The 27,381-nt window shown below is 44.9% G+C and overlaps 1 protein-coding gene across 2 annotated transcripts in view; it reads left to right on the top strand.

The window, feature by feature from the left end:
- Positions 1–27,381, top strand: part of dync1li2 (dynein, cytoplasmic 1, light intermediate chain 2) — a 96,898-nt gene that overhangs the window by 18,244 nt on the left and 51,273 nt on the right. For both annotated transcript variants that reach the window (XM_078544665.1, XM_078544664.1), the window contains exon 5: positions 24,052–24,218. In XM_078544665.1, coding sequence (XP_078400791.1) covers positions 24,052–24,218 — 167 coding nt within the window. The remainder of the gene's footprint in view (positions 1–24,051; positions 24,219–27,381) is intronic.

Here is a 27,381-nt window from a genome sequence, read left to right as displayed (position 1 = left end):
TGTGATCATTTTACTTGTGGTTGCAATATGAATGAAATTCAGCCAAGTTACCACAGGGATAACTGACAGGTGGTTCTTCTGTTGTACTGACTCTGTGTCATTTGTTCCATTCTTAGTTAGCATTGGGGAAGTTTTGTCTTTGGCTTCATCAGCTGTTTTTATTTTGAATGGGTGGGATTTACAAAAGGTGTGAAAGTTGTTACCTTTGGCTGTGTTTATTCAATTGTTTTCCTGTGTTTCCCAGGCCAGTGTTATCCAATTGTCCAGTAGAAATTGCTGATTAGCCATTGGTGTAGTTAGGGTGAACCAATTTTAGCCACATGCACTCATTTTACTAAAGAGCACCTGACTTAATTCAGGTGAATTCACTTCATGTGTGCATTTACTTAATCATTGACCATTCAGTAAACAAGGAAGTAAAGCACTCAAGGATCAAAAATCACTTCCAAACTCTTGCTTTTCATCTTACCATTTTACCAACAAAAAGTTTGAAGTTCACAAACCTTTGGCATACTGAGTAATGAAATCATAGACTGAATGAATGCCTGTTATTTTTTTCACTTAATTAGGAATACAATTATCCACATCTGGATTCCCAGTTAGCTACATATGGCTAGTGTGTGATGACCATATTCGACAATATGGCCCCAGGTCATGCATCTTCTGTACCCTGAAATGGATGGGAGGGTGATCTAGTACCACAGGCTTCTCTCTGACACTCTAGAAGAGTCATATGGACTCAAAATGTTAACTCTTGTCTTTCTCTCCACAGATGCTGTCAGACCTGAGTTTTTCCAGCAATTTTTGTTTTTGTTTCAAATTTCCAGCATCCGCAGTATTTTGCTTTTATCTCTGACAGTGCTCTGTACAGTACTTGGTATCAGCCCAGCAATCACCCTCATGTTGTTTATTTTTCCTTGCTAACATTACAATAGCATCTACACTTCATTAGCTGTAAAGTGCTTTGAAAATGCCCAATATCTTTAAAGGCACTATATAAATGCAGGCCCTTCTTTCTTTTTGTCTCTTCCCTTAACAGACCTCAACTTAATGAATGTTTGCCCCCACAGTGGTTGAGAAGAGTGTGGGAGACTAGTCTTACAAACTTTCCTGTGTTTGTTTTTGAATATGTGGTGGTGCTGTACTGGTTGGTGATTCATACTTTGTCAATACTTCCAGCTTTGTGTAGCCAGTAATAAGACTTTAATTTAAATAGTGGCTGTTTCAAAGATTTGTGTTTAAAATATAATTGAAATTTTAAGTATAGTGTTGTATGTATATGCTTTTTTGCGCAACATTGAGATGAATGACCAATTAATCGCTCATATTTAGTCGTTTGGTTGAGGGAGGATGTTAGCTACAAGTTCATAAAAATGCCACGCTCATCAAATAATGCTATGGGGTCGATAAATGCCATGTGAACTGTATGAACTGAGGTACTGACTATGTTCAACGGTAGAACTTACTGTTAGATGAGATCGTTGTGGTTTTTACCCACTCCGTGGACTTACACAGATAATTCAGACTTGCGCTCACAGATTTCAGATGTACCCTCCTATACAAGACAGTTAAGCTGGACTATGCATGTACAACCCATATCTTTGTGGAAATACTGGAGGGCCCTTGGCAGCATAATAGTTTAATAATGCTTTACTTTGTCTGTCCAGTGAGGTTTCTTGCTGCTTTTCTAGCTATATGGCACATTGTTTCTTCACTTTGTTTTTTGCTATTGTTTTAGTAATTTGCCAGGTTGTTTTAAACTTCATGTTTTTGAAAAGTTTCCTTAAAATAGGAAGTAAGTGGGGTATAATAACTTGGTTAAGTCTGCACCTCCAGCTTGCCCTTCTCTGCTCAGTGGATTACGCACTTCCCACTAGCTGGTTACTCCCATGACACCAAAGCACTCTGGGAGCAATGAGCTCATCACTTTGGGGAACTCAACCAGAGCTTAACAACAAAAGGCCATGCAGTTTTGAAGAGGTGATTAAAGTACTGGGTAGGGGACTACCTATGGAAGTTAGTTATGTGGACATGAGAAGGCATTTGATAAAATCTCTCATAAGCGACTGTTAGCTAAAGTTGAAGCTCATGGAAGGGAAGACAAATTATTGACCTGGTTGGGAAAGTGACTGAGTGGCAGGAGACTGAGAGTAGGAATAATGGGCAGGTATTTCATTGGCAGGATGTGACTAGTGGTGTCCTGCAAATGGTGAAAAGCTAGAAACAGAGAATTTTTTGGGGGGGGGTGTTCAACGTACACATCATTAAAATGTCATGAACAAGTACAGAAAATAACCAAAGGCTGATGGAATGCTGGAGACTAGAATGCAAGGGGGTAGAAGTCATGTTTCACCTGGAGTATTGTGACCAGCTCTGGGCATCTCACCTGAGGAAATACATATTGGCTTTGGAAGGAATGAAGCATAGTTTTACCAGAATGGTACCTGGACTCCAGGAATTAAATTGAGAGATTACATAAACTAGAGTTGTATTTCCTGTAATTTAGAGGGTTAAGAGATGACTTGATCAAAATTTTCAAGATATTAAGGGGAACAGATACAGTGGCTGGAAACTAAGCTGGTTAGGGTATCTGGGCGTGGGGTGGGTAGGGGGAGGAGTTTAGAAATTAGAGCTAGACTGAAATTTACAAACGCTTCTACATGAAAAGGCTGGTAAAATTTTGGAATTCTCTCCCCTAGATTCTAGATCAGTTGAATTGTGTATTTTGATATGAAATTGATGAGATTTTTGTTAACTGAGCGTATTAATGGATGTGTAACAAAGGTGTATGGCATTAGGCCTCAAATCAACCAAATCCAAATGGAATGGTGGTCTCCTGTTCCTATATTTTGTTTTCAGGGTGGGCACTAATAATGAATCCTGTTTTTTGAAGAATTGACGAACCAGTGTTTCAGATTACATCAGTTCTTTTGTGCTGATTGCAGGAGGTGACTCGGCGCTACGTTTATTTGCACTGTATCTACATGCTGTCCTATCTGTCTTGCAAGGGTCCCTGCCTGCAGTCTCTGTTCTCTGCACTCATGAAACATTGGGTGCTGGAACTGTTGGGAGTCTCCATAAGTAGCAGTAATGTAGCTTGCTCACTGTTGCTGCATTGTTCATTAAAGGTGACTTTTGATATGGGCCTGAAAGCTGTACACGTTAAGTAATCATGCCATGAAAGCACATATTAAAACTCTGACCATTGGGACAGTTGTCAACAGAGACAGAGATAAGAGTAATTGATTTAGGCCTACTTCACCATTCTCTTAAATTGCAGCTGATCTGTAACTCCATTTACCTGCCTGTTCCTATATTTCCTGATACCCTAACTTTGAGAAAAACCTGTTGATCTCAATCCCAATTAATCTCAAGCACCCACAATCATTTTGGCAGTGAGGGACTTGGGAACAGAGTGCCAAATTTCCACTCCTTTTTGTGTAAATAATTCACACTAATTCCTAATTCCACTCAGTAGCCTGGCTTTAATTTTCAGATTACACCCCCTTGTTCTGGATTTCCCCACAAGAGAAACTGAACTGGACTAGCCATATAAATACTGTGGCTACAAGAGCAGGTCAGAGGCTAGGAATCGTGTGATGAGTAACTCGCCTCCTGACTCCTCCAAAACCTGTCCACCATCTACAAGGCACAAGCCAGGAGTGTGATGGAATACTCCCCACTTGCCTGGATGAGTGCAACGCCCACAACACTCAAGAAGCTTGACACCACCCAGGACAAAGCAGCCCGCCTGATTGGCACCCCATCCACAAACATTCACACCTTCCACCACTGACGCACAGTGGCAGCAGTGTGTACCATCTACAAGATGCACTGCAGGAATTCACCAAGGCTCCTTCGACTGCACCTTTCAAGCCCATGATCGCTACCATCTAGAAGGACAAGGGCAGCAGATAGATGGGAACACCACCACCTGGAAGCTCCCCTCCAAGTCACTCACCATCCTGACTTGGAAATATATCGCCGTTCCTTTACTGCCGCTGGGTCAAAATCCTGGAACTCCCTCCCTAACAGCACTGTGGGTGTACCTACACCACTTGGACTGCAGCAGTTCAAGAAGGCAGCTCACCACCACCTTCTGAAGGGCAACTAGGAATGGGCAATAAATACTGGCCCAGCCAGTGACACCCACATCCCGTAAATGAATTTTAAAAACGTTTCTCTATCTATGCCCATCAAATTCCTTCATTTTCAAGACTTTGATCAGATCGCCCTCAAATTTTGAAATTCAAGGGAATGCAAGTTACATTTATGCAACCCATCCTCTTAATTTAACCCTTTAAACCTGAGCGTTCAAGGTCACTATCTTCTTGAATTTAGATGCCCACTCTGGGTGCAGAACACCTGATGGGGCATGAGAATTGGAAAACAATAATTTGGAGTGTGGACTGTGATAAAAGGAATAGGCCATTCAACTCTTTGACCATGTTTCACCATTCAATAAGATTGTGGCTGATTTGTATCCCCTTACATTGCCCTTAACACTCTTGCCTAACAAAGTCTTATTAACCTCAGTTTTGAATTGACAGCCCTCAGCCTCATCAGCTTTTCAGGGGAAAGAATTCCAGATTTCTTCTTGTATGAAAAAATGCTTCTGATTTTTAAAATTTATTCATTTATGGGATGTGGGTGTCACTGGCTACGCCAGCATTTATTGCCCATATCTAATTGCCCTTGAGGTGGTGAGTTGCCGCCTTGAACCGCTGCAGTCCATGTAGCGTAGGTACATGAAGGTCATTGATGAAGCAGCTGAAGATATTTGGGCCTAGGACACTACCCTGAGGAACTCCTTTGTCCTGCAGAAATGTCCTGGGTCTCAGATGATTGACCTCTAACAACTACAACCACCTTCCTTTGTGCTAGGTATGACTCCAACCAGTGAAGAGTTTTCCCCCTGATTCCCATTGACTCTAGTTTGCTAGGGCTCCTTGATGCCACACTAGGTTAAGTGTTTCCTTGATGTCAAGAGCAGTTACTCTTGCCTCAGTTCTGGAGTTCAGCTCTTTTGTTCATGTTTGAACCAAGGCTGAAATGAGGTCAGGAGCTGAGTGGCCCTGGCGGAACCCATACTGGGCGTCAGTGAGCAGGTTATTGCTAAGCAAGTGCTGCTTGATAGCACTGCTGATGAACCCCTTCCAACACTTAGCTGATGATGTAGACTGATGAGGCGGTAATTGGCTGGGTTTGATTTGTCCTGCTTTTTGTGGACAGACAAAGCTGGGCAATTTTCCACATAGCTGGGTAGATGCCAGTGTTGCAGCTGTACTGAAACAGCTTGGCTAGGGGTGTGGCTAGTTCTGGAGCACAAACCTTCAGTACAGGTCCTATTGTCTAGCTCTAATTTTAAGTAAATGTCCCTTTCCCTTGTTCTGGACTCCCTGCAAGAGGAAATAATTGCTTGCTATCTGCTCTATTGGCTCCTTTCATCATCTTAAACATCTCCTAATATGGTGGCTAGTCCCAGGGAATTTTTGTATTGCTGGGTGATACTGCATATGTGGTGTAGCTTCTGTGGCAGCTAAAATAACAAGGAAACACCCAGTGATTCTGTTACTATAGAATCTCCTCACTGGCTGCTACAAGTGAAGCCGATACCCAGGTTCCTGGCAGTCGGGCAATGGCTGTCTGCAGCTCTGATGAGATCCTTAATGCTTAACTCTTCCCTTGGACAGTGCTGCCTCTGGGAAGTGAAGTGCTGGTGGTAGCACCTATTGTGCAAGAGCTTTGCTTTGTTTAGTTCACTTCAGCTGAACTCAAGCAATACAATAAAGTAGGGGCAGGGAACCTTTTTCTCATCCAGGGCCACTAAACATAGACAAAATCAGTCACGGGCCAAGACACAAAAACCAACTTAATTTTTTTTTAGTGAGAATACAGAAACGTTCAGCTCACCCACCGCTTTAATGCGATGGCTGAGTTTGCTTTTCCGTAATGAGCTGTACTATGCTGGCACTGATGATGTTGCTACTCCTCACTGGCTTCTCTCTCTGTCTCTGTCTGTGTCTCTCTCTCTCTCTCTATCTCTCCCTTTCTCTCTCCTTTCCCACTTTGTCTGTGTCCCCCTCTCTCTCTCCCTCTCTTCCCACTCACGCTCTTTCTCTCTCCTTCCCCCCTCTCTTTTCCCACTCTGTCTGTCTGTCTCTCTCTCTCCTTTCCCACTCTGTCTGTCTGTCTCTCTCGCCACCCAGTTGGCAGCCAGCAGTTTCTCGACTCTGCTCTGTGCTCCTGCTCCAGGATCTCAGGCCTCGCTCTCTTCCCCCACAGCCCGGGACCCCGGTGACTGTGGCTGTGGCTCAGACATCAGCACATGGCGATGGCTGGCCCAGAGTGCAGCAGGAGGGGTGGGGATGACGGGGACAGATTTTGAAATCTCGCTACGGGCTAAATGGAAATGTGCAACGGGCCTGACCTGGCCCCCCAGGCCAGGGGTCCCCCACCCCTACTGTAAAGAATGTGAGCTGTTGGGCATAATTCAGCACATGTTTGGGTTGTCAAGCCATCTCTGGGAATTTGATGGACAGCTGCTCAGGTTTTTCTGAAGGTTGATGCTGCTGTAAGTTTTTTTCACTAATGTAGGTATTCCTTGTGAGCACTATCTGTTAGATACTGATTATCATCAGACTTTTTGCTATTGTTGACTCAGCTATGTTGCATAGTGTTACAGTAAAAGTTCTGATCCCCTCACCCTAGGTACTTTCCTTGGTTGCGTTTTCTCCTTCCTTCCCTCCACCTTGCTTTGGCCAAGAGGACAAACATTTGGTCTATTCCACCCAGCTGCTGCTTTAGCTATTTAAAAGAAATCTATAATTTTGTTAATTCTCCAGGAACCCCCAGTATCGAGACCAAGTGGCCAATCTTCTAGTAACGCCAAGCAACTAGAATAGCATTGTTCTTTGACCATCGAGGTCTTCCCAACCAGATAGATTCAAATGTGTACCCTAAACCCAAGCATCAGATGCCAGGACATTATTTTTTTCCCCTCGCTGCCTCCCAGCCCAAGCACCTCTACATTGCAGGTACTGAGTCCAAGTCGTAGCACTCTAGTTTTTTTTTCATTCATGGCATGTGGGCTTCGCTGGCTGGACCAGCATTTATTGCCCATCCTTAGTTGCCCTTGAGAAGTTGGTGGTGAGCTGCCTTGAACCGCTGCAGTCCATGTGGTGTAGGTAGACCCACAGTGCTGTTAGGAAGAGAGTTTCAGGATTTTGACCCAGCGACGGTGAAAGAACGGTGATATATTTCTAAGTCAGGATGGCGAGTGACTTGGAAGGGAACTTGCAGCTAGTGGTGTTCCCATCTATCTGCTGCCCTTGTCCTTCTGGATCGTAGTGGTCGTGGGTTTGGAAGGTGCTGTCTAAGGAGCCTTGGTGAATTCCTGCAGTGCATCTTGTAGATGGTACACGCTGCTACTATGTGTTGGTGGTGGAGGAAGTAAATGTTTGTGGATGTGGTGCCAATCAAGCGGGCTGCTTTGTCCTGGATGGTGTCAGTCTTCAGTGTTTTGGGAGCTGCACTCATCAAGGCAAGTGGGGAGTATTCCATCACACTCCTGACTTACACCTTGTAGATGATGGACAGGCTTTGGGGAGTCAGGAGTTGAGTTACTCGTCGCAGGATTCCTAGCCTCTGACCAGCTCTTGTAGCCACAGTATTTATATGGCTAGTTCAGTTCAGTTTCTAGTCAATGGTAATCCCCAGGATGTTGATAGTGGGGGATTCAGTGATGGTAATGCCATTGAACACCAAGGAGCGATGGTTGGATTCTCTCTTGTTGGAGGTGGTCATTGCCTGGCACTTGTGTGGCGCGAATGTTACTTGCCACTTGCCAGCCCAAGCCATGACATTGTCCAACTCTTGCTGCATTTGGACATGTACTGCTTCAGTATCTGAGGAGCCGTGAATGGTGCTGAACATTGTGCAATCATCAGCGAACATCCCCACTTGAACCTTATGATGGAGGGAAGGTCATTGATGAAGCAGCTGAAGTTGATTGGGCTGAGGACACTACCCTGAGGAACTCCTGCAGTGATGTCCTGGAGCTGAGATGACTGAACTCCAAGAACCACAACCATCATCCTTTGTGCTAAGTATAACTCCAACCAGCGGAGAGTTTTCCGCCTGATCCCCATTGACTCCACTTTTGCTCGGGCTCCTTGATGCCACACTGGGTCAAATGCTGCCTTGATGTCAAGGACAGTCACCCTCACCTCACCTCAGGGGTTCAGCTCCTTAGTCCATGTTTTAACAAAGGCTGTAATGAGGTCAGGAGCTGAGTGGACCTGGTGGATCCCAAACTTGGCATCAGTGAGCAGGTTATTGTTGAGCCAGTGCCACTAACTTGCATTAACCTAACTTGAACAGCAACTCCAGTTGCTATTCCGGCAGAACTCAGTTTACTCTGCACAGAGAATTGAATCTAGAAAGGTTGTGGTCTGCACCATGGCGATAGTCCAGGGTAACTGTCCCTGTGCTTGACTGTAACGATCCAAAATGACCTCTCATTGCATCTTTCTCTCTTTCTACTCTCTGAAGGAAGCCTGTCAGCTATGTTTTGGTGCCTTCCCCTAGGTGGCGCAGGGTTAAGACTGCACTTGCCTTGTTCTCAGTGACTGCTACGCTGGCAAGTTTTATCTTTTCTGGCAGCAGATACAGGCCACTGTGTAAATCCAAGCAATCATTGATAACAAATACACAGGACTCTGCAGATTTTCCCAAAACTTCTGTGAAATATTTTGCATAACAGCAGGGTCAGCACAGTTTCAGAACTCCCCAGGATGATTGTTTTAATTAGGGGGTAAGTATGCACTCAGTTTTACTCACTCAAAGATGAGCTCATGCATCGAACACAAAGCTCATATTCTCGAATGCAAAGTACTGGCTGCCAATGAGATGACATCATAGGCAGCCCTTGCTACTGAGTGTTTAATCCTCTATGGATAGATTACCATAAGAATGAAAGCGAGAAGCAGATCTACATTTTTCTTTGTCAAAATGAGATGTGAATGGGTAGCGCAGCATGTTCGTGCTGGTCAGTGGAACAAAGTGGTGTGAGATAGTCTTTTTCCTTTGAATTTTCTCCCTTTCTGTTGGCTTTGACTCCTTGTTGGGGGTGGGGATCTGATATGGTTGCCCTCTGCTATTTCATTTAAATATGTGTATCTAAGTGCATTTAACTTTCATTGCTTCAGATAGTATTGTGGAATTTATGTCCACCTGAACAAGCAGACAACATTGTGTTCCCCCGACTGTGACCTCTCTTACATCTTCCCTTTGCCCCATCATTGGCAGCTGTGCCTTCAGCCACCTAGGCCCTTATCTCTGGAATCCCCTTCCTAAACCTCTTCTCTCTCACTCCCTCTCCTTAAGACACTTTAAGACCTACCTCTTGGATTAAGCTTTTAGTCACCTGTCCTTGTGTTTCCTCCTTTGACTCAGTGTTAGTTACATTGTTCTTAACCTTCTTCTCCACAACCTGAAAGCTGCTGGGCAGTGGTCAAGAATGAGAACCCATGCTGATTTTCCCTATCCCCTAAAAGTCCAGAATGCAAAGGCCCTAGTTCCGTTTTGTCCACTGTTGACCTGTTTGAGATCAGTGCAGTCCGAGTAGATCAAGTGTTGAACCTGGAACTTGTTGATCTGTAAAAGTTTACCAATTGAACTGGTGTCACAGCAACAAAGAGGACTGAAATTATATGACACTGCTGTAATGTGGGAGGGAGGGATCTTGACTTCGAAGGTGTATTTCAGATGTGATATGGTGCCCACAAATGTATAGACTTCAATTCTTTAGAAACCTCTCACTACATCCTCCCTAACACTTGGCTTTTAGCTGTCCAAATACAGTCTCTGACACACAACGTGTGGTGATTTCTTCCATATTTTGTGGAGACTGCCTGATCTGGGGTAATTATGCTACACATGGACACTACTTTTGTTATTTGCCCCTTCTCTATCTAAAAGCAGCATGGATTCCTGCAGCTTTAATTGGCTGATCCCAGTATTTTAAGGATTAAACAGCCTGCAGTGAGTCGTTGAGTACTCACTGACGTCTGAATGGCATGAAGCCAGTTTCCAAGTTACAAAATGGAGCAGATACATCATCAAGTTGATGAAGCTTTAGTCCATTGTTCAGTTTGTCTTGTTGTTGATGCCACAGAGGCTGGACCTTTCAAATGCTATCCTACTCAAATGACAGAGAAACAGTGTCATCTCCCAATTTTTAAAACCTGTTTTCTACATGTCCAGGTAGAAGTTAAATAAAGCCAGCCTCCCAGCTGTCAATTAACAAGTAGATAACAAGCAACCAAATTAAAATTATCCAGGGGAATGTTTACACTTTGAAAATCTACAAAGTTCTGCAATTCCTCCTAAACTGGACACAACAGGAGGATGGACACATGGGTTCAGCTTGATAAATTTCACAACTTCACACTGATATCAGGCACTACTTTACTTCGAAAGCGATCATGGGCAGTGGACTAGTAGGTGCCAGTAATAGAAGTAAAAGCGACGGAATTGTTTAAGACATTATTAGATGCTGTAATGAGAGGGCAGTAGAGTCTTTGCCATGGCAGAGCTGAGGTAGGGACATGACTTTCTTCACGAAAAGTAATTTTATGAAATTTCACAGCTTTTCACCACCAACCGAACTATTGAGAGTCTCGGGTGGAAATTTGTAGCCGAGCTTCCAAGAAAAGTGACCAGTGCTGATTTAACTGAGACGTGCCTAGGCTGATATAAGCTAAACAGCTTATTAGGAACATCACAATCAAATGCGCGGGACTGTTATGCAACAATATTGGCAGTGGGCTGGAGTTAGTTTGCTTGTTTGCAGAACCATTGGAGTGTTTTTCATGTCGAGTTTAAATTTGGAAAGTAGGTTTGTCCTCGTCACCCCCTGCCATGTGAGTGAGTACGGTAATGCTGGTTGTGTACAAGAAACACAATGGGAAGAGTCTGTTGCTGGCATATCCATAATATATGTTAGTTGCCCACATGGGATTTGGATGCAAAACTCACCAGTACATGTATATAACAACTTTCCAACATTATAAAATGGCAATGTGAGTCTTACATTATTAAACATCTTAAAATACATCTCACACGCGCAACTTTGGAATGATGTGACTGTCACTGTACCAGCAGTGTCCCACAGATAACAGAGATTAATGATTTGGCTAATCTGTTTGGTACAGGCTGAGGGAAGACCATTGCCCAGGGGAGGCGATGGCAGAGTGACCATAAGAACTTAAGATGTAGGAGCAGAAGTAGGCCATTCGGCCCATCGAGCCTGCTCCACCATTCAGTGAGATCATGGCTGATTTGATAATCCTGAACTCCACTTTCCTTGCCTTTTGCCCATAACCCTTGATTGGCTTACTGATTAAAAATCTGTGTATCTCAGCCTTGAATATATTTAACGCCCCAGCCTCTACAGTCCTCTGTGGTAAAGAATTCCACAAATTGACTGCCGCCAGAGAAGAAATTCCTCCATCTCTGTCTTAAATGGGCAACCCCTTACTCTGAGATTATGCCCTCTGGTCCTAGACCCTCCCACAAGGGGAAACAACCTTTCAGCATCTACCCTGTCAAGCCCCCTAAGGATCTTGTATGTTTCAATAAGGTCACCGCTCATTCTTCTAAATTCCAATGAATACAACTGAATCAACCTCTCCTCATAAGAAAATCCCTCCATCCCTGCGATCAACCTAGTGAACCTTCCCTGGACTGCTCCAATACCAGTATATCTCTTAGATAAGGGGACCAAAACTGTTCACAGTACCCTAGGTGTAGTCTAACTAGTGCCTTGTGTAGTTTTAGCAAGATTTCGCTATTTTTGTACTCCATTCCCTTTGAAATAAAGGCCAACATTCCATTTGCCTTCCCTATTACCCATTGAACTTGTATGCTAGCTTTTTGCAATTCATGCACGAGGACCCCCAAATCCCTCTGTGCTGCAGCTTTCTTCAGTCTTTCTCTATTTAAATAATATTCAGCTCCTCTATTCTTCCCGCCAAAGTACATAACATCGAACTTCACTTTATGTTCCATCTGCCACGTTTTTGCCCACTCACTTAACCTGTCTATATCCCTCTGTAGACTTTGTGTCATCCTCATCACTTGCCTTTCCACCTATCTTTGTGTCATCTGCAAACTTGGCTATAGTACATTCACTTCCCTCATCCAAGTCATTAATATATATTGTAAATAGTTGCGGCCCCATCACTGATCCCTGTGACACTCCACTAGTTACAGGTTGCCATCCTGAAAATGCCCCCCTTATCCCAACTCTCTGTCTTCTATTAGTTAGCCAGTCCTCTATCCATGCTAATATACTACCCCCAACACCATTTTAAGTAGTCTTGTGTAGTACCTTATCGAATGCCTTTCGGAAATCCAAATATATTACATCTACTGGTTCCCTTTTATCTATCTTGCCTGTTACCTCCTCAAAGGGGAGGCGATGGCACAGTGATATTGTTGCTGGACTCGTGATCCAGAGACCCAGGGTAATGCTCTGGGGACCCAGGTTCGAATCCCGCCACGGCAGATGGTGGAATTTGAATTCAATAAAAATCTAATACAAGTCAATACAAATCAATAAAAGCCTAATGATGACCATGAAACCATTATCAATTGTTGTAAAAGTCCATCTGGTTCAGACCCTTTAGGGAAGGAAATTTACCGTCCTTACCTGGTCTGGCCTACATGTGACTCCAGATCCACAGCAATGTGGTTGACTCTTAAATGCCCTCTGAAATGGCCTAGAAAGCCACTCAGTTGTACCAAACTGCTACAAAGTCTCAAGAAAGTAATGAAACTGGACAGACCACCCGGCGTTGACCTAGGCACCGGAAACTACAACGGCAAACTCGGAACTGTCGACCATACAAAGTCCTCTTTATTAGCATCTTGGGGTTAGTGCCAAAATTGGTAGAGCTGTCTCACAGACTAGTCAAGCAACAGCCGGACATAGTCATCCTCACAGAATCATATCTTACAGATAATGTCCCAGACACCACCACTGCCATCCCTGGATATGTCCTGACCCACCGGCAGTGCAGACCCAGCAGAGGTGGTGGTACAGTGGGAAACAGTCGGGAGGGAGTTGCCCTGCGAGTCCTCAACATTGACTCCGGCCCACGTGAAGTCTCATGGTACCGGGCCAAACATGGACAAGGAAGCCTCCTGACTACTTAGCGCCCCTCCTCAGCTGATGAATCAGCACTCTTCCATGTCGAGCACCACTTGGAGGAAGCACTAAAGGTTGCAAGGGTGTAGAATATAGTCTGGGTGGGGGACTTCAATGTCCATCACCAAGAGTGGCTGAGTAGCACTGCTACTGACTGAGCTGGCTGAGTCCTAAAGGACATAGCTGCTAGACTGGGTCTGAGGCAGGTGGTGAGGGAAAAACATAGCTGTCCTCATCCTCACCGACCTGCCTGCTGCAGATGCATCTGTCCAAGACGGCATCAGTAGGATTGACCAACACACAGTCATTGTGGAGACAAAGTGGTGCCTTCAGATTGAGGACACTCTCCATTGTGTTGTGTGGCACTACCATTGTGTAAAATGGGATAGATTTCGAACAGATCTGGTAACTCAAGACTGGGCATCCCTGAGACGTTGTGGTCCATCAGCAGCAGCAGAATTGTACTCGAACACAATCTGTAACCTCATGACCTGGCTTTTCCCCCACTCTACCATTACCATCAAGCCAGGGGATCAACCCTGGTTCAATGAAGAGTGCAGGGGGACATGCCAGGAGCAGCACCAGGCATACCTAAAAATGAGCTATAAAACAGGACTACTTGGTGCCAAACAGCATAAGCAGCAAGTGATAGACAATAGAGCTAAGCGATCCCACAACTAACGGATCAGATCTAAGTTCTGCAGCCTCGCCACATCCAGTCGTGAATGGCGGTGGACAATTAAACAACTCACTGGAGGGGGAGGCCCCACAATTATCGCCATCCTCAATGATGGAGGAGCCCAGCACATCAGTGCAAAAGATAAGACGACCAGAAATGCCGAGAGGATGATCCATCACTGCCCCCTCCGGAGGTTCCCAGCATCATAGATTCAGCCAATTCAATTCACTCCATGGGATATCAAGAAACAGCTGAAGGCACTGGATAGTGCAAAGGCTATGGGCCTTGACAATATTACTGCAATAGTACTGAAGACCTATGCTCCAGAACTTGTTGCGCCCATAGCCAAGCTGTTCCAGTACAGCTACAACACTGGCATATACCCGGCTATGTGGAAATTAGCCCAGGTATGTCTTGTACATAAAAAGCAGGATAGATCCAACCTAGCCAATTACCAACACATCAGTCTACTCTCAATCATCAGTAAAGTATTGGAAGGGGTCATCAACAGTGCTATCAAGCGGCACTTGCTTAGCAATAACTGACGCCCAGTTTGGGTTCCACAGGCCCACTCAGCTCCTGACCTCATTACAGCCTTGGTTCAAACCTGGACAAAAGAGCTGAACTCCCGAGGTGAGATGAGAGTGACTGCCCTTGACATCAAGGTCGCATTTGACCAAGTGTGGCATTAAGGAGCCCTAGCAAACCTGAAGTTGATGGGAATCAGGGGTAAAACTCTCTTCTGGTTGGAGTCATACCTAGCACACAGGAAGATGGTTGTGGTTATTGGAGGTCAGCCATCTTAGCTCCAGGACATCATTGCAGGAATTCCTCAGGGTAGTGTCCTGGGCCCAACCATCTTCAGCTGCTTCATAAATGATCTTCCTTCCATCATGAGGACAGAAGTGGGGATGTTCGCTGATGATTGCACAATGTTCAGCACCATTCGCGACTTCTCAGATACTGAAGCAGTCCATGTCCAAATGCAGCAAGAGCTGGACAATATCCAGGCTTGGGCTGGCAAGTGGCAAGTAACATTCACACCACACAAGAGTCAGGCAAGAACGATCTCCAACAGGAGAGAACCTAACCATTGCCCCTTGACGTTCAATGGCATTACCATCACTGAGTCCCCCACTATCAGCATCCTGGGTGTTAGCATTGACCAGAAACTGAACTGGACTAGCCATATAAATACTGTGGCTACAAGAGCAGGCCAGAGGCTAGGAATCCTGCGGCGAGTAACTGACCACCTGATTCCCCAAAGCCTGCACCATCTACAAGGCACAAGTCAGGAGTGTGATGGAATACTCCCCATTTGCCTGGATGAGTGCAGCTCCAACAACACTGAAGAAGCTTGACACCATCCAGGACAAAGCAGCCTGCTTGATTGGCACCACACCCACAAACATTCATTCCCTCCACCACCGACGCACAGTAGCAGCAGTGTGTACCATCTACAAGACACACTGCAGGAATTCACCAAGGTTCCTTAGATAGCATCTTTCAAACCCATGATCACTACCATCTAGAAGGACAAGGGCAGCAGAGAGATGGGAACACCACCACCTGGAAGTTCCCCTCCAAGTCACTCACCATTCTGACTTGGAAATATATCGCAGTTCCTTCACTGTCACTGGGTCAAAATCCTGGAACTCCCTAACAGCACTGTGGATGTACCTACACCACATGGTCTGCAGCGGTTCAAGAAGGCAGCTCATCACCACCACCTCAAGGGCAACTGGAGATGGGCAATAAATGCTGGCCCAGCTAGTGATGTCCACATCCCGTGAATAAATAAAAAAGCTATCAGATCAGATCACAGGATCTTCCACAGTCACCTGAGTGGGCAAGATAGGACCTCAGGTTAACCTCTTATCCACTGGATAACATTTAAATCAATGCTGCCTTCCCTCAGGATTGCACTGAAATGTTAACCTAGATTATCTGCTCAAGTCCAATTGTGGCTTAAAATCTATTTGCTTCTGAGGCAGGCGGTGTCAGCTGAGCCAAGTTGACACAGTCTGTGGCTGACGTAAGTCTTCTGTGATTGTTGGTGTTACAACCCCTATGACAGGTTATGACACCCTTCATTCTTTCAGCTCCACATTCGTCTATATAGTATTTCTGTCTTGGCCAGAAGCCAAAATAACACAGCAGACCAAGAGTCTGTGAAACGGGAAGTAACAGGTCTAACTTTACAGGGATGCTGCGGAAGTGACTTGATGTGCTGGAGTAGCAGTTTGGTTTGCGAACCTGATATGTCTGTTTCCTCTTTCTCATTGGATGAAGCAACCTGAGACCTCGCCCATTTAAAACTGAGAGTTACTCAATTACCCTGCTTTAGATTGAAAAATATTTGGGAAATACTTAGATTGGCATATGGTGAAAATACATGAAAGCAGTTCATGTGGTGAATTACTTTGGAATGCAGTGACAGTCATTTAGGCAAATGCAGGAGCTTCAGGCTAGCTAGCTTCAGCAGAATCCTGTAAACAATGAGATGAATGAAGTTAAGTAAAGCAAATGGAAATTGATGCAAATGAGGAGTGAGTGTGATCACAATGTAAACCATGCTCATTACCTAGACTTGGGCATGCCGGACAATTTCAAAAAATTTCAATTTCAGCATTTGCTCCTGCTAACCAAGCTATTCCAGTGCAGCTATGGAACCAGCATCTATCTGATGTGGAAAATTGCTCAGGTATGTCCTATCCACAAAAAGCAGCACAAACTTAACCCAGTCAATTACCATCACCCCATCAATACTCTCAATTATGAGCTAAATAAATGATGGAAGGTATCGTCATCAGAGCTTTCTTGTTGCAATTAGCCATAACTTGCTCATCAATGCTCAGGTTAGGTTCTGCCACTGCCACTAAGCTCAAGGCTCAATACAGCCTTGATTCAAACAAGGATAAAAGAACTGAACTCCAGAGGTGAGGGTGACTGCCCTTGACATCAAGGCAACATTTGATGAGCGTGGCATCAAGGGGCCCTAACAAAATTAAGGTCAGTGGGGATTGGGGAGACAAGTTTCCTGGTTGGAGTCATATGTATCACAAGGTTAGATGCTGTGATTATTGGAGGCCAATCATCTCAGCTCGAGGACATGATATGTACATACATATAAATTAGGAGCAGGAGTAAGCCATTCGGTCCCTTGAGCATGCTGCAATATTCAATAAGATCAATGCTGATCTGATTGTGGTCTCAACTCCACATTCTGCCTCACCCCACCTTCCCCCCCACCCCATAACCTTTGACTCCCTTGCTAGTGAAGAACCTGTCTAACTTCACCTTTAAAATATTCACTGACCCTGCCTCACTGTGCTCTAAGGAAGAGAGTTCCAAAGATTCATTAACTTCTGAGAGAAAAAGTTTCTTCTCATCTCCATCTTAAATGGAAGACCTCTTATTTCTAAACTCTGTCCCCTAGCTCTCACCTCTCCCACAAGGGAAACACCCTTTCAGCATCCACCTTGTCAAGTCCTCTCAGGATCTTATGTTTCAGTAGGATCACCTCTCAGTCTTCTCAGCCTAGCCTGTCCAACCTTTCCTCATAAGATAACCTCCCCATCCTGCAGGAGTTCCTTAGGTTAATGTCATAGGTCTAGTGATCTTCAATTGTTTTATCAGTAACTTTCCCTCCGTCATGAGGTCAGATGTGTGGATGTCCACTCTTGCTAGCAGGGCAGCGCCTCTATTGTTACCTCAGTCGGACTTCTTTCTTGAATCATAGCATCCCTGACATCCCCCAGTGTGCATCCCTTTTCCCAGATAAGGGGCAGGAGATTGTGCGGCCATATCAGAAGTATATTTCAGTTGTGTTTAAGAATTTCAACTGGGGTTTCATCTGTTTCAGAGGCATTGTTGTTTCTCAGCTCTCGAATCGACTTTTCAACTTCGTTCCAGACCAGGGTGGCGCCGAGACAGAATGTGCCTCGAAAATTACAAAGCAAACAAAAATAGGGATCTTTATTATTTGCCTGACTTTGCTATTTCCCTGCAACTTGCTGCAAAATAAAACCAAAAGCAGAAAATGCTGCCAGCACTCAGTGCATTAGTTAGCACCTGTAGAGAGACCAAGTAACTTGACCTTTTGCGTGTAGACCCTTCATGAGAAGTTTAAAAGAAAATCCAATGGCCTTGGATTTCATCTTGTGCAATTTGATTGCAGGAGCTCACTTTGAAAGCAGATAGTTGCCGGTCACATTCAGAAAAGAGAACAAAATTAACATCCCAAGTGCTGCCCATTTATAGAATAATGTGGGTTGGAGTGGAGAGTGTGTATGTATACTGCAGTTGCTGTGTCATTGGGTTGTAATTAGTTCCATCAATTAACATGTAAGGGGGAATTTTTCTTCCCTGCCCTTTGACATCATGAAACCATGTTCTCTTCGCTTTCCTCGGGGCTTTTTCACAAGTGCGTATAGTCTTCAGTGCTTTCATAATGGCTGTGGTGCAAAGGTGGCAGTCCGAACATAAACAAATAGGAGCAGGAGTGGATCGTCCAGTACCTTGAGCCTGTTCTGCCATTCAGTGAGATCATGGCTGGCCTGTACCTCGACTCCATGTAACCAACTCTGCTTCATATCCCTTGATAGTCTTGCCCAATAAAAACCTATCCACCACAGTCTTGAAAATATCAGCTGACTTTTTTATTAAAGTCTTTGGGTGGTGGGGGTGGTGAGAGGGAAATGACGTGTAGCTGATATTATCTTCTCTCTGCCATTGACGAATTAATAACTATTGTTTGGCTAATCTTGAATAAACTTATTGCAGTCTATTGTACTGCATTATTTGCTTTGAGAGGGAGGTGTGCTGCACTAAAACCTGATCTGTCTGCTGTGCTTAAACACTCTTTCTGCTGTGACTGTTCAGTACTGCATTCATCCCTTAGACTTCTGTGGGACAAACATGCAATTATGTTCTGAAAGGATTTCTATAAATTTGCAAAAGGCTGTTGCAGCCCCCAAGAGTTAGTCTGTGATCAGCATGGTTAGGATTTCAAGCTTGATTTAGGGTCTTTATGTTATAGGATGAATCTAGGGAGCAGTCTGCCTTTAGCTTTATTTTCAAACTTTGTGTGTGTCTGTGTCTCTCTCTCTCTCTCTCTCTCTCTCTTTCTCTGTGTGAACTGGTAGCAGAGAGGGAAGCATGTCCCCAGACTGTCTGTGGACAGTGTAACATAACACCCATGAAGTCCAAAATGTTCTATTTCAGAAAGCCAAGAGGTGCAGGATAGATCTGGATCCTAATCTTGAGAACCAGCAACAACCACTAAGAACAATATAACAATTGAAATACTATGAGCAGCTTCTAAGACAATGTGTGATCAGCTTCCAGTGCCTGGTTAATATCTCTTTTCAGTGTCTCTGAGGAAAGACATGTTAGATTACTGGGCGTTCACTGGCGGTTGGAGTGCATTGGGTGGAAATTAGCCACTGCTGTTCAGAAGTTTGCATGGTCTTGTAAAATCTTTTTTTTCTGCATAGCTGCTCTCAGCATTGTTACAGTGGGGATAGTTTCAAGGTTTTTCAGTAGTATTGCGCAGTTTATGTTGTGGGAGAACAATGCTGATGCACAACCCTCAGCTCCCCTTTGAAAAAAACCTGCAACATGTACATTAGGGCTGTTCTCCCGTGTGCCATTCCAACTCCAGTGTGAAAATTCTTTGGTCTTGTTCAGTTTAGGTGCTTTTATCTTTCTCCAGTGGTTCTGGTTTCAGTCGGCATGCTGCACCCAACCGCCCTTTGTACTGTTGTATGGTTCTGGCCTCTGTGTGTGAAATGAAACAGGAACCCACACTGCTCCAAACGTGCCCAGTTCCCACCTGCTGACTGCGTGACACTTGATTCTGTGTACATACATGGGAAATGTGACATGAATGGTGATACGCAAAAGCTGCAATAAAAACAGAAAATGTGGAAATACTCAGGTCAGTCAGCATCTGTGGAGAGAAAATAAATGATCTGGCTATGATTCAGGAAATGGCTGTTACATTGAGTAGACCAGCTATGGTGCCTGGCTCTGTGTGCCTCTAAAATATGAAACTGGAAATCAGCTTAATTTATTTTTATTCATGGGCGTCGCTGGCTCAGCCTGCATTTATTGCCCTTGTTCAGATTGCTGAGAGTCTGGAGTCACATGGTAAGGTCGGCAGATTTCCTTCCCTAAAGGACATTAGCGAAGAATCAACAATAGTTTCGTTATTAGACTTTTAATTCCAGATTTTTACTGAATTAAAATTCCACCCTCTGCCGTGGCAGGATTTGGACCTAGGTTCCCAGAGCATTGTCTTGGGTCAAAATAAAAGCAAAATCCTGCGGATGCTGGAAATCTGAAACCAAAACAAAAATAGCTGGAAAAACTCAGGTCTGACAGCATCTGCGGAGAGGAAGACAGTTAATGTTTCGAGTCCGTATGACTCTTCATCAGAACTAAGGAAAAATAGACATGAGATGAAATATAAGCTGGTTGAGGGGGGTGGGACAGGTAGAGCTGGATAGAGGGCCAGTGATAGCTGGAGGCAAAGAAGAGATTGCCAAAGATGTCATAGACAAAAGGACAAAGGGGTGTTGACGGTGGTGATATTAGCTATGGAATGTGCTAATGGTGACATTAAGGGTAGAAAGCAGGATGAGCAAGTGACAGGTAGCCCTAGTGGGGGTGGGGCAGGGGGAAGGGATCAAAATAGGCTAAAAGGTGGAGATAAAACAATGGATGGAAATACATTTAAAAATAATAGAAATAGGTGGGAAAAGAAAAATATATATATATTATTGGAAAAGAGGGGATCGGAAAGGGGGTGGGGATGAGTTCATAATCTGAAGTTGTTGAACTCAATGTCAAGTCTGGAAGGCTGCAAAGTGCCTAATCGGAAGATGAGGTGCTGTTCCTCCAGTTTGCATTGAGCTTCACTGGAGCATTGCAGCAGGCCAAGGATGGACATGTGGGCATGAGACCAGGGCGGAGTGTTGAAATGGCAAACGACAGGGAGGTCCGGGCCATGCTTGTGGACAGACTGAAAGTGTTCAGCAAAGTGGTCACCCAGTCTGCATTTGGTCTCGCCAATGTAGAGGAGACCGCATTGGGAGCAGCGAATGCAGTGGACTAAATTGAAGGAAGTGCAAGTGAAATGCTGCTTCACTTGAAAGGAGTGTTTGGGCCCTTGGACGGTGAGGAGGGGGGAAGTAAAGGGGCAGGTGTTGCACCTTCTGCGGTTGCATGGGAAGGTGCCGTGGGAGGGGGTTGAGGTGTAGGGGGCGATGGAGGAGTGGACCAGGGTGTTCCGGAGGGAACGATCCCTGCGGAATGCCACCAGGAGGGTGAAGGGAAGATGTATTTGGTAGTGGCATCATGCTGGAGTTGGCGGAAATGGTGGAGGATGATCCTTTGAATGCAGAGGCTGGTGGGGTGATAAGTGAGGACAAGGGTCTTGGGTCTCTGGATTACTAGACCAGCGACAATATTGCTACACCATCGCCTCCCCTAATTTAGTTTAGTCATACATCTCAATGTACTGTGACTAGTTCTACCACATGCCTGTAGATTTCAAATTTTAACCAGTAAACTTGCTGGAGGCTGTGAATTTTGTAAATGGCTCAAATAGCGAGATCTTACAGAATTCACAGCCCCAAGCAAGATGTGAGATTAGACAGAATGGGTTTCCCCACAGGACAGTGAAATATGGAATAGGTGACTGGTGCAAGAAGCTAATTGCGATTTTGCAAAGGAATTGGCTTTATAATCAATCGTTGGGGATATTTTTTTATTCATTCACGGGTTGTGGGCTTCTCTGGCTGGGCCAGCATTTATTGCCCTCCCTACTTGTCCTTGAGAAGGTGGTGGTGAGCTGCTGCCTTGAACCGTTGCAGTCCATGTGGTGTAGGTACACCCACAGTGCTGTTAGGGAGGGAGTTCCAGGATTTTGACCCAGCGGCAGTGAAGGAACGGAATATATTTCCTAGTCAGGATAGTGAGTGTCTTGGAGGGGAACTTCCAGGTGGTGGTGTTCCAGCATGTGTGCTGCCTTGTCCTTCTATATGGTAGTGGTCATGTGTTTGGAAGGTGCTGTCTAAGGAGTCTTGGTGAATTCCTGCAGTGCATCTTGTAGATGGCACACAATGCTGCTACTGTGCGTCGGTGGTGGAGGGAGTGAATGTTTGTGCATGTGGTGCCAATCAAGCGGGCTGATTCTCCTGGATGGTGTCAAGCTTCTTGAGTGTTGTTGGAGCTGCACTCATCCAGGCAAGTGGAGAGTATTCCACCACATTCCTGACTTGTGCCTTGTAGGTCGTTGTCAGGCTTTGGGAAGTCAGGAAGTGAGTTACTCGTTGCAGGACTCCTAGCCTCTGACCTGCTTTTGTAGGCACAGTATTTATATGGCTAGTCCAGTTCAGTTTCTGGTCAATGGTAACCCCCAGGATGTTGATAGTGGGGGATTCAGTGGTGGTAATGCTATTGAACGTCATGGGGCGATGGTAAGATTCTCTATTGTTGGAGATGGTTCTTGCCTGACACTTGTGTGGCGCGAATGTTACTTGCCATTTGTCAGCCCAAGCCTGGATATTGTCCAGGTCTTGCTGCATTTGGACATGGACTGTTTCAGTATCTGAGGAGTCGTGAATGGTGCTGAACATTGTGCAATCATCAGTGAACATCCCCACTTCTGACCTTATGTTAGAAGGAAGGTCATTGATGAAGCAACTAAGATGGTTGCGCTGAGGACACTACCCTGAGGAGCTCCTGCAGCAATGTCCTGGAGCTGAGATGTTGGACCTCCAACAACCACAACCATCTTCTTTTGCTAGGTATGACTCCAACCAGTGGAGAGTTTTCCCCCTGATTCCCATTGACTCCAGTTTTGCTAGGGCTCCTTGATGCCACACCCTGCCAAATGCGACCTTGATGTCAAGGGCAGTCACTCTCACCTCGCCTCAGGAGTTCAGGCTCTTTTGTCAATGTTTGAACCAAGGCTGTAATGAGATCAGGAGCTGAGTGGCCCTGGTAGAACCCAAAATGGGCGTCAGTAAGCAGGTTATTATTGAGCAAGTGCTGCTTGATAGCACTGTTGATGACCCCTTCCAATACTTTACTGATGATTGAGAGAAGGCTGATAGGGTGGTAATTGGCTGGGTTGGACTCGTCCTGCTTCTTGTGTACAGGACATACCAGGGCATTTTCCACATAGCTGGGTAGATGCCAGTGTTGTAGCTGTACTGGAACAGCTTGGCCAGGAGCGCGGCAGGTTCCGGAACACAGTCTTCAGCACCATTGCCAGAATATTGTCAGCGCCCATAGCCTTTGCACTATCCAGTGCCTTCAGCTTTTTCTTGATGATACGTAGAGTGAACTGAATTGGCTGAAGACTGGCATCTGTGATGCTGGGGACCTCCGGAGGAGGCCGAGATGGATCATCCACTCGGCACTTCTGGCTGAAGATTGTAGCAAATGCTTCAGCCTTTCTTTTGCACTGATGTGCTGGGCTCCTCCATCATTGAGGATTGGGATATTTGTGGAGCCTCCTCCTCCAGTGAGGTGTTTAATTGGCTACCATCATTCACGATGGATGCGGCGGGACTGCAGAGCTTGGATCAGGTCCATTGATTGGGGATTTGCCAGGGTTGATCCCCTGGCTTGATGATAATGGTAGAGTGGGGGATATGCCAGGCCATGAGCTTACAGATTGTGTTCGAGTAAAATTCTGGTGCTGCTGATGGCCCACAGCGCCTCATGGATGCCCAGTATTGAGTTGCTAGATCTGTTTGAAATCTATGGCATCTAGCACGGTGGCAGTGCCACACAACACGCTGAAGGGCACCCTCAATGTGAAGGTGGGGCATTAGTGAACCATATGGATTTTTACATGGTCATCATTAGACTTTTGATTCCAGATTTTTATTAATCTGGCGGGTCACTAGAGCTTTACCCTGGTTCTCTGGATTACTAGTCCAGTGACACAGCATTACGCCATTGCCTCGCCTATATCTGTTTTGAATCATGGGGGAGTTGAGGAGCGAGAAAGGAGATCTTGGAGGCAAGTAGAGAAAGCTGACTTCTGATTTGCAGTGGTCTGTGGGAAGAGTGGGATTAATGATCTAAATGCCTTTTCTTGCACCTAATTTTATGCTGCTTTCATCTCCTTTGTCCCTAGTGGTGAGGGAATTCCAGGAGTATGTGGAGCCTGAAGAAGGATCTCATGGGTCCCCACAAAGGAGAGCCCCAGTATCTGGACAGGAAGATGAGGAGGTGGTTTTGCCATTGGGCGAGAATGTACTAACGCACAATTTGGGCATTCCAGTACTGGTCGTCTGCACAAAGGTAGGATTGTTATCCCGTGAGATGCGGCATTGCAAAAAATAAAGCTGTGAATGTCCAGTTGTTTACAGAATGAATTGAGTTGGAATTTAAGTGCTTTTTAATAGCTCATCTCAAGTACGATTGCTGTTTTATGCACGAGTTGTTGCTAATTCTGTATTTGAGTATGTGGTTAATAAATGCATATTAAGACTAGGAAAGTCCCTGGTTTGCACCTAATTAGTTGATCTTTAGACCAGCAGTAAGCACAGTACAATCGAGCTCAGTGACTTTAGGACCTTTACTGGAAATTGTGTGCGTTTGCGAAGAGGAGAATTGAGCCTGGTCTTGATTACCCCCCTCCCTGATTCTGTTCTTGCCCAGTACTGACCTACACACGACTCCAGAGCTAGGTTTGGGGAAGGTGGGAAAGTTTGCCACGTAAAGGAATGTCATAGAATAGTAATCAGGAGAGAAAACCCTGACTTCAATTATTCTTTCCCATTCCTAATTTGGGACACTGACTTTATTGTCCCAGCTGAGGTCAAATGACTGCATGGATCAGGCTTGATCTCAATCCTGAGACTTATCTGTTCTGTAGTTCACTGTCATACCTGGCCTTTTATTTCATTTATTCAATGAACTGCAATGAGAGCAAGAGGTGATTAGCAATGAGTTGGAGTAATAATTCAATCTGACTCTGCTGATGTTTCAAGATACTCCATCCTGCATTGCTGTTGCTCGCTGTGTCATCAGAACAGCTTGATTCAATTGCTAGCATTTAGCTCGCTGCTGGATGTTATAAACCTCTGCTATATTTAAACTGCTGGAGCTCTTTTATAGCTGAGTCACAGTCTACATCTCAGTCACCAAATCAGGACATTATCATACTTTTCAAAAATCTGTTTTTAAAGGGGCATTGTATGGGATGAGTTTTTTTTTTCCATCTCAACTTTAGTATTCTTTCATTTTTATTGGCTTCCCAAAGCATAATCCCTCACGTTTCATCGAGGTATTGTATGGGTATAGTATACAGTATATATTGTATAGATTTGCATTCGTGAAGTCATTGTACTACAGTTGTGTAGGGCGTGGTTGGTGGACCAGAGAATCTTTTCCTGTCTGTCATTATATGTTTAGGTGAATATGCAGATTTTGTACATTCACACTTGCATATTATAAACTGCTGTGCAGTTCGTGTTTCAGGGATATACCCAGGTTTCTTGGCATGATTGTCTGCACTGTGAAATGGGAGTTTGAAGCAGCTCCTTTAGCTTTGAATTCCAGAGGTTAGTTAGGCCCGATCACGGAATTCTTCAAGTTAATCCTGTTCATTGTCCATTTGACTTGTTAGTGTAAGATTTTGAGAGACTCTAAAACTTCATGGTGTCCGTGGTTGTTGTTTATTTTCTCCCCTTCTATTAACTCACGATGGGGTGCAGTCTCATTGGTACGAATAGCAATTCTTCAAGTATGGACCTAGACAAGGGTAGCCAGAGCATTCAACAGTGCTTGGTGTTGTTAATTGTATGTGGAGCATTAACTGGCAGTTCACTTTTGCCGCTATAAATAGACACAGACTGAAACTGGCATTTTGATTCGCTTTAATTGCCAAGTGCCAGTCTGTATCTTGTTTTCAGGTTTTTGCTTGTAGTCGGAGTTGTTCATTCTTCTGCCATTAACACTCACTCTGGACCGGTGTTTTGCTTCTAACTACAACCATTCCCTTTTTCCCTTTGCCTTCTGTTCCATGACATCTTTGTTATTTTATCTCTCCACCCTCTACTCTACACCAGACCTTCCCTCTTGTTCTTCCTCCTCCCCCGACTCTGGCACACTTTAACAGCATAAAACCTATCACAAAGATAAAAACAAAAAGCTAAAAGCTTTTCTGTCGAAGTTCTGCCGAAGGGCCATGAAGGCTCGAAACGTTGGCTGATTTCTTCTCCGCCGATGCTGCCGGACCTGCTGAGTTTTTCCAGGTAATTCTGTTTTTGTTTTAAAACCTATCACAGTTCTACCTCCTTCAGTCCCGAAGAAGAGTCATGTTCTGTTTGAAAGGTTAACTTTTTCTCTTGCCACAGGTGCTGCCAGACCTGTTTGAGTATTTCCGGCAGTTCCTGTTTTTATTTCAGATTTCCAGCATCCAGTATTTTGTTTTTATTTTTTAGCCTTCTATCACTGAAACTGTGGCTGTTGGGTTTGGAGGTGTCTGCTTGTAATGTGTAAACCTAAATAAATGATTATGAGAGTGTGTAAAGATTGGCTCCAGTTTTACCCTTCACCAACTGCCCAATTGAAATACAATAGGCGTTACCTCCCTCTTTTTAATCAACAGGAGCATTTTCCAGCAGGAGCTCCTGAAGCAGTGATCAGGAGTCTGAATCACTGGCTGATTTCCCAACCTCCCAGATGTGCCCACCACCCTGCCCTTAACCCTGGGGGGGAACAGAGATTGTTCATAGTGCCCGACGTGGTGCTCCAACTGAGATCTGATTAGAAAATGATCCTGGAATCTTCGTGTATCAGCACTCAGGCGGGGTAGACAAAACCTGATCCATGCTAATGCTGTATTCTGATCATTCAGTCTAAAAATGACATCTTCTGGCAAAGATTAGCTACTGCAATAGGAAACTGCATTGAAGAGGAGCGCAGTCAGGAAGAAATTACAACACGGGGGCTGTTTAAACCAGTTTGTCCAAACTCATGGTTATCCTCCAGACACAGGAGCCCTAATCCCATGTGATTGCCTTATTTCCATATCCCTTCATTCCCTGTTCCTTCAACCTAGCTAACCTCTTTTGGAATGCTGACATGGTCTCTGCTTCGATGGCTCAATCTGCTATTCCAATCTTACCATTCTCCATGTTTCGCATCTCGTGCCCCCTCCGCTCCCGCCCGCCCGCCCCAGGGATCTATGGACATGCACACCAAAGTCCTTCTGATCTTCAGTACTTTCCAGGGTCCTACCATTCATGGTGTAATCCCTTGCGTTGTTAGCCCTCGCCAAGTGCATTACCTTACATTTTTCCGAGTTGAATTCCATTTGCCACTGCTCTGCCCACCAGACCAGGCCATTGATATCCTCCTGCAGTTTACAGCTATCCTCCTCACTATTTACCACCCTACCAATTTTCGTGTCATCTGCGAACTTCGTGATCATACCCCCTATATTTATGTCTAAATC

The sequence above is a fragment of the Cetorhinus maximus genome, chromosome 6 (assembly GCF_964194155.1).
Source record: "Cetorhinus maximus chromosome 6, sCetMax3.hap1.1, whole genome shotgun sequence".
Classification (NCBI taxonomy): Eukaryota; Metazoa; Chordata; class Chondrichthyes; order Lamniformes; family Cetorhinidae; genus Cetorhinus; species Cetorhinus maximus.
The sequence above is the reverse complement of the archived record's forward strand: the minus strand, read 5'-3'. Positions and strand labels throughout refer to the sequence as shown.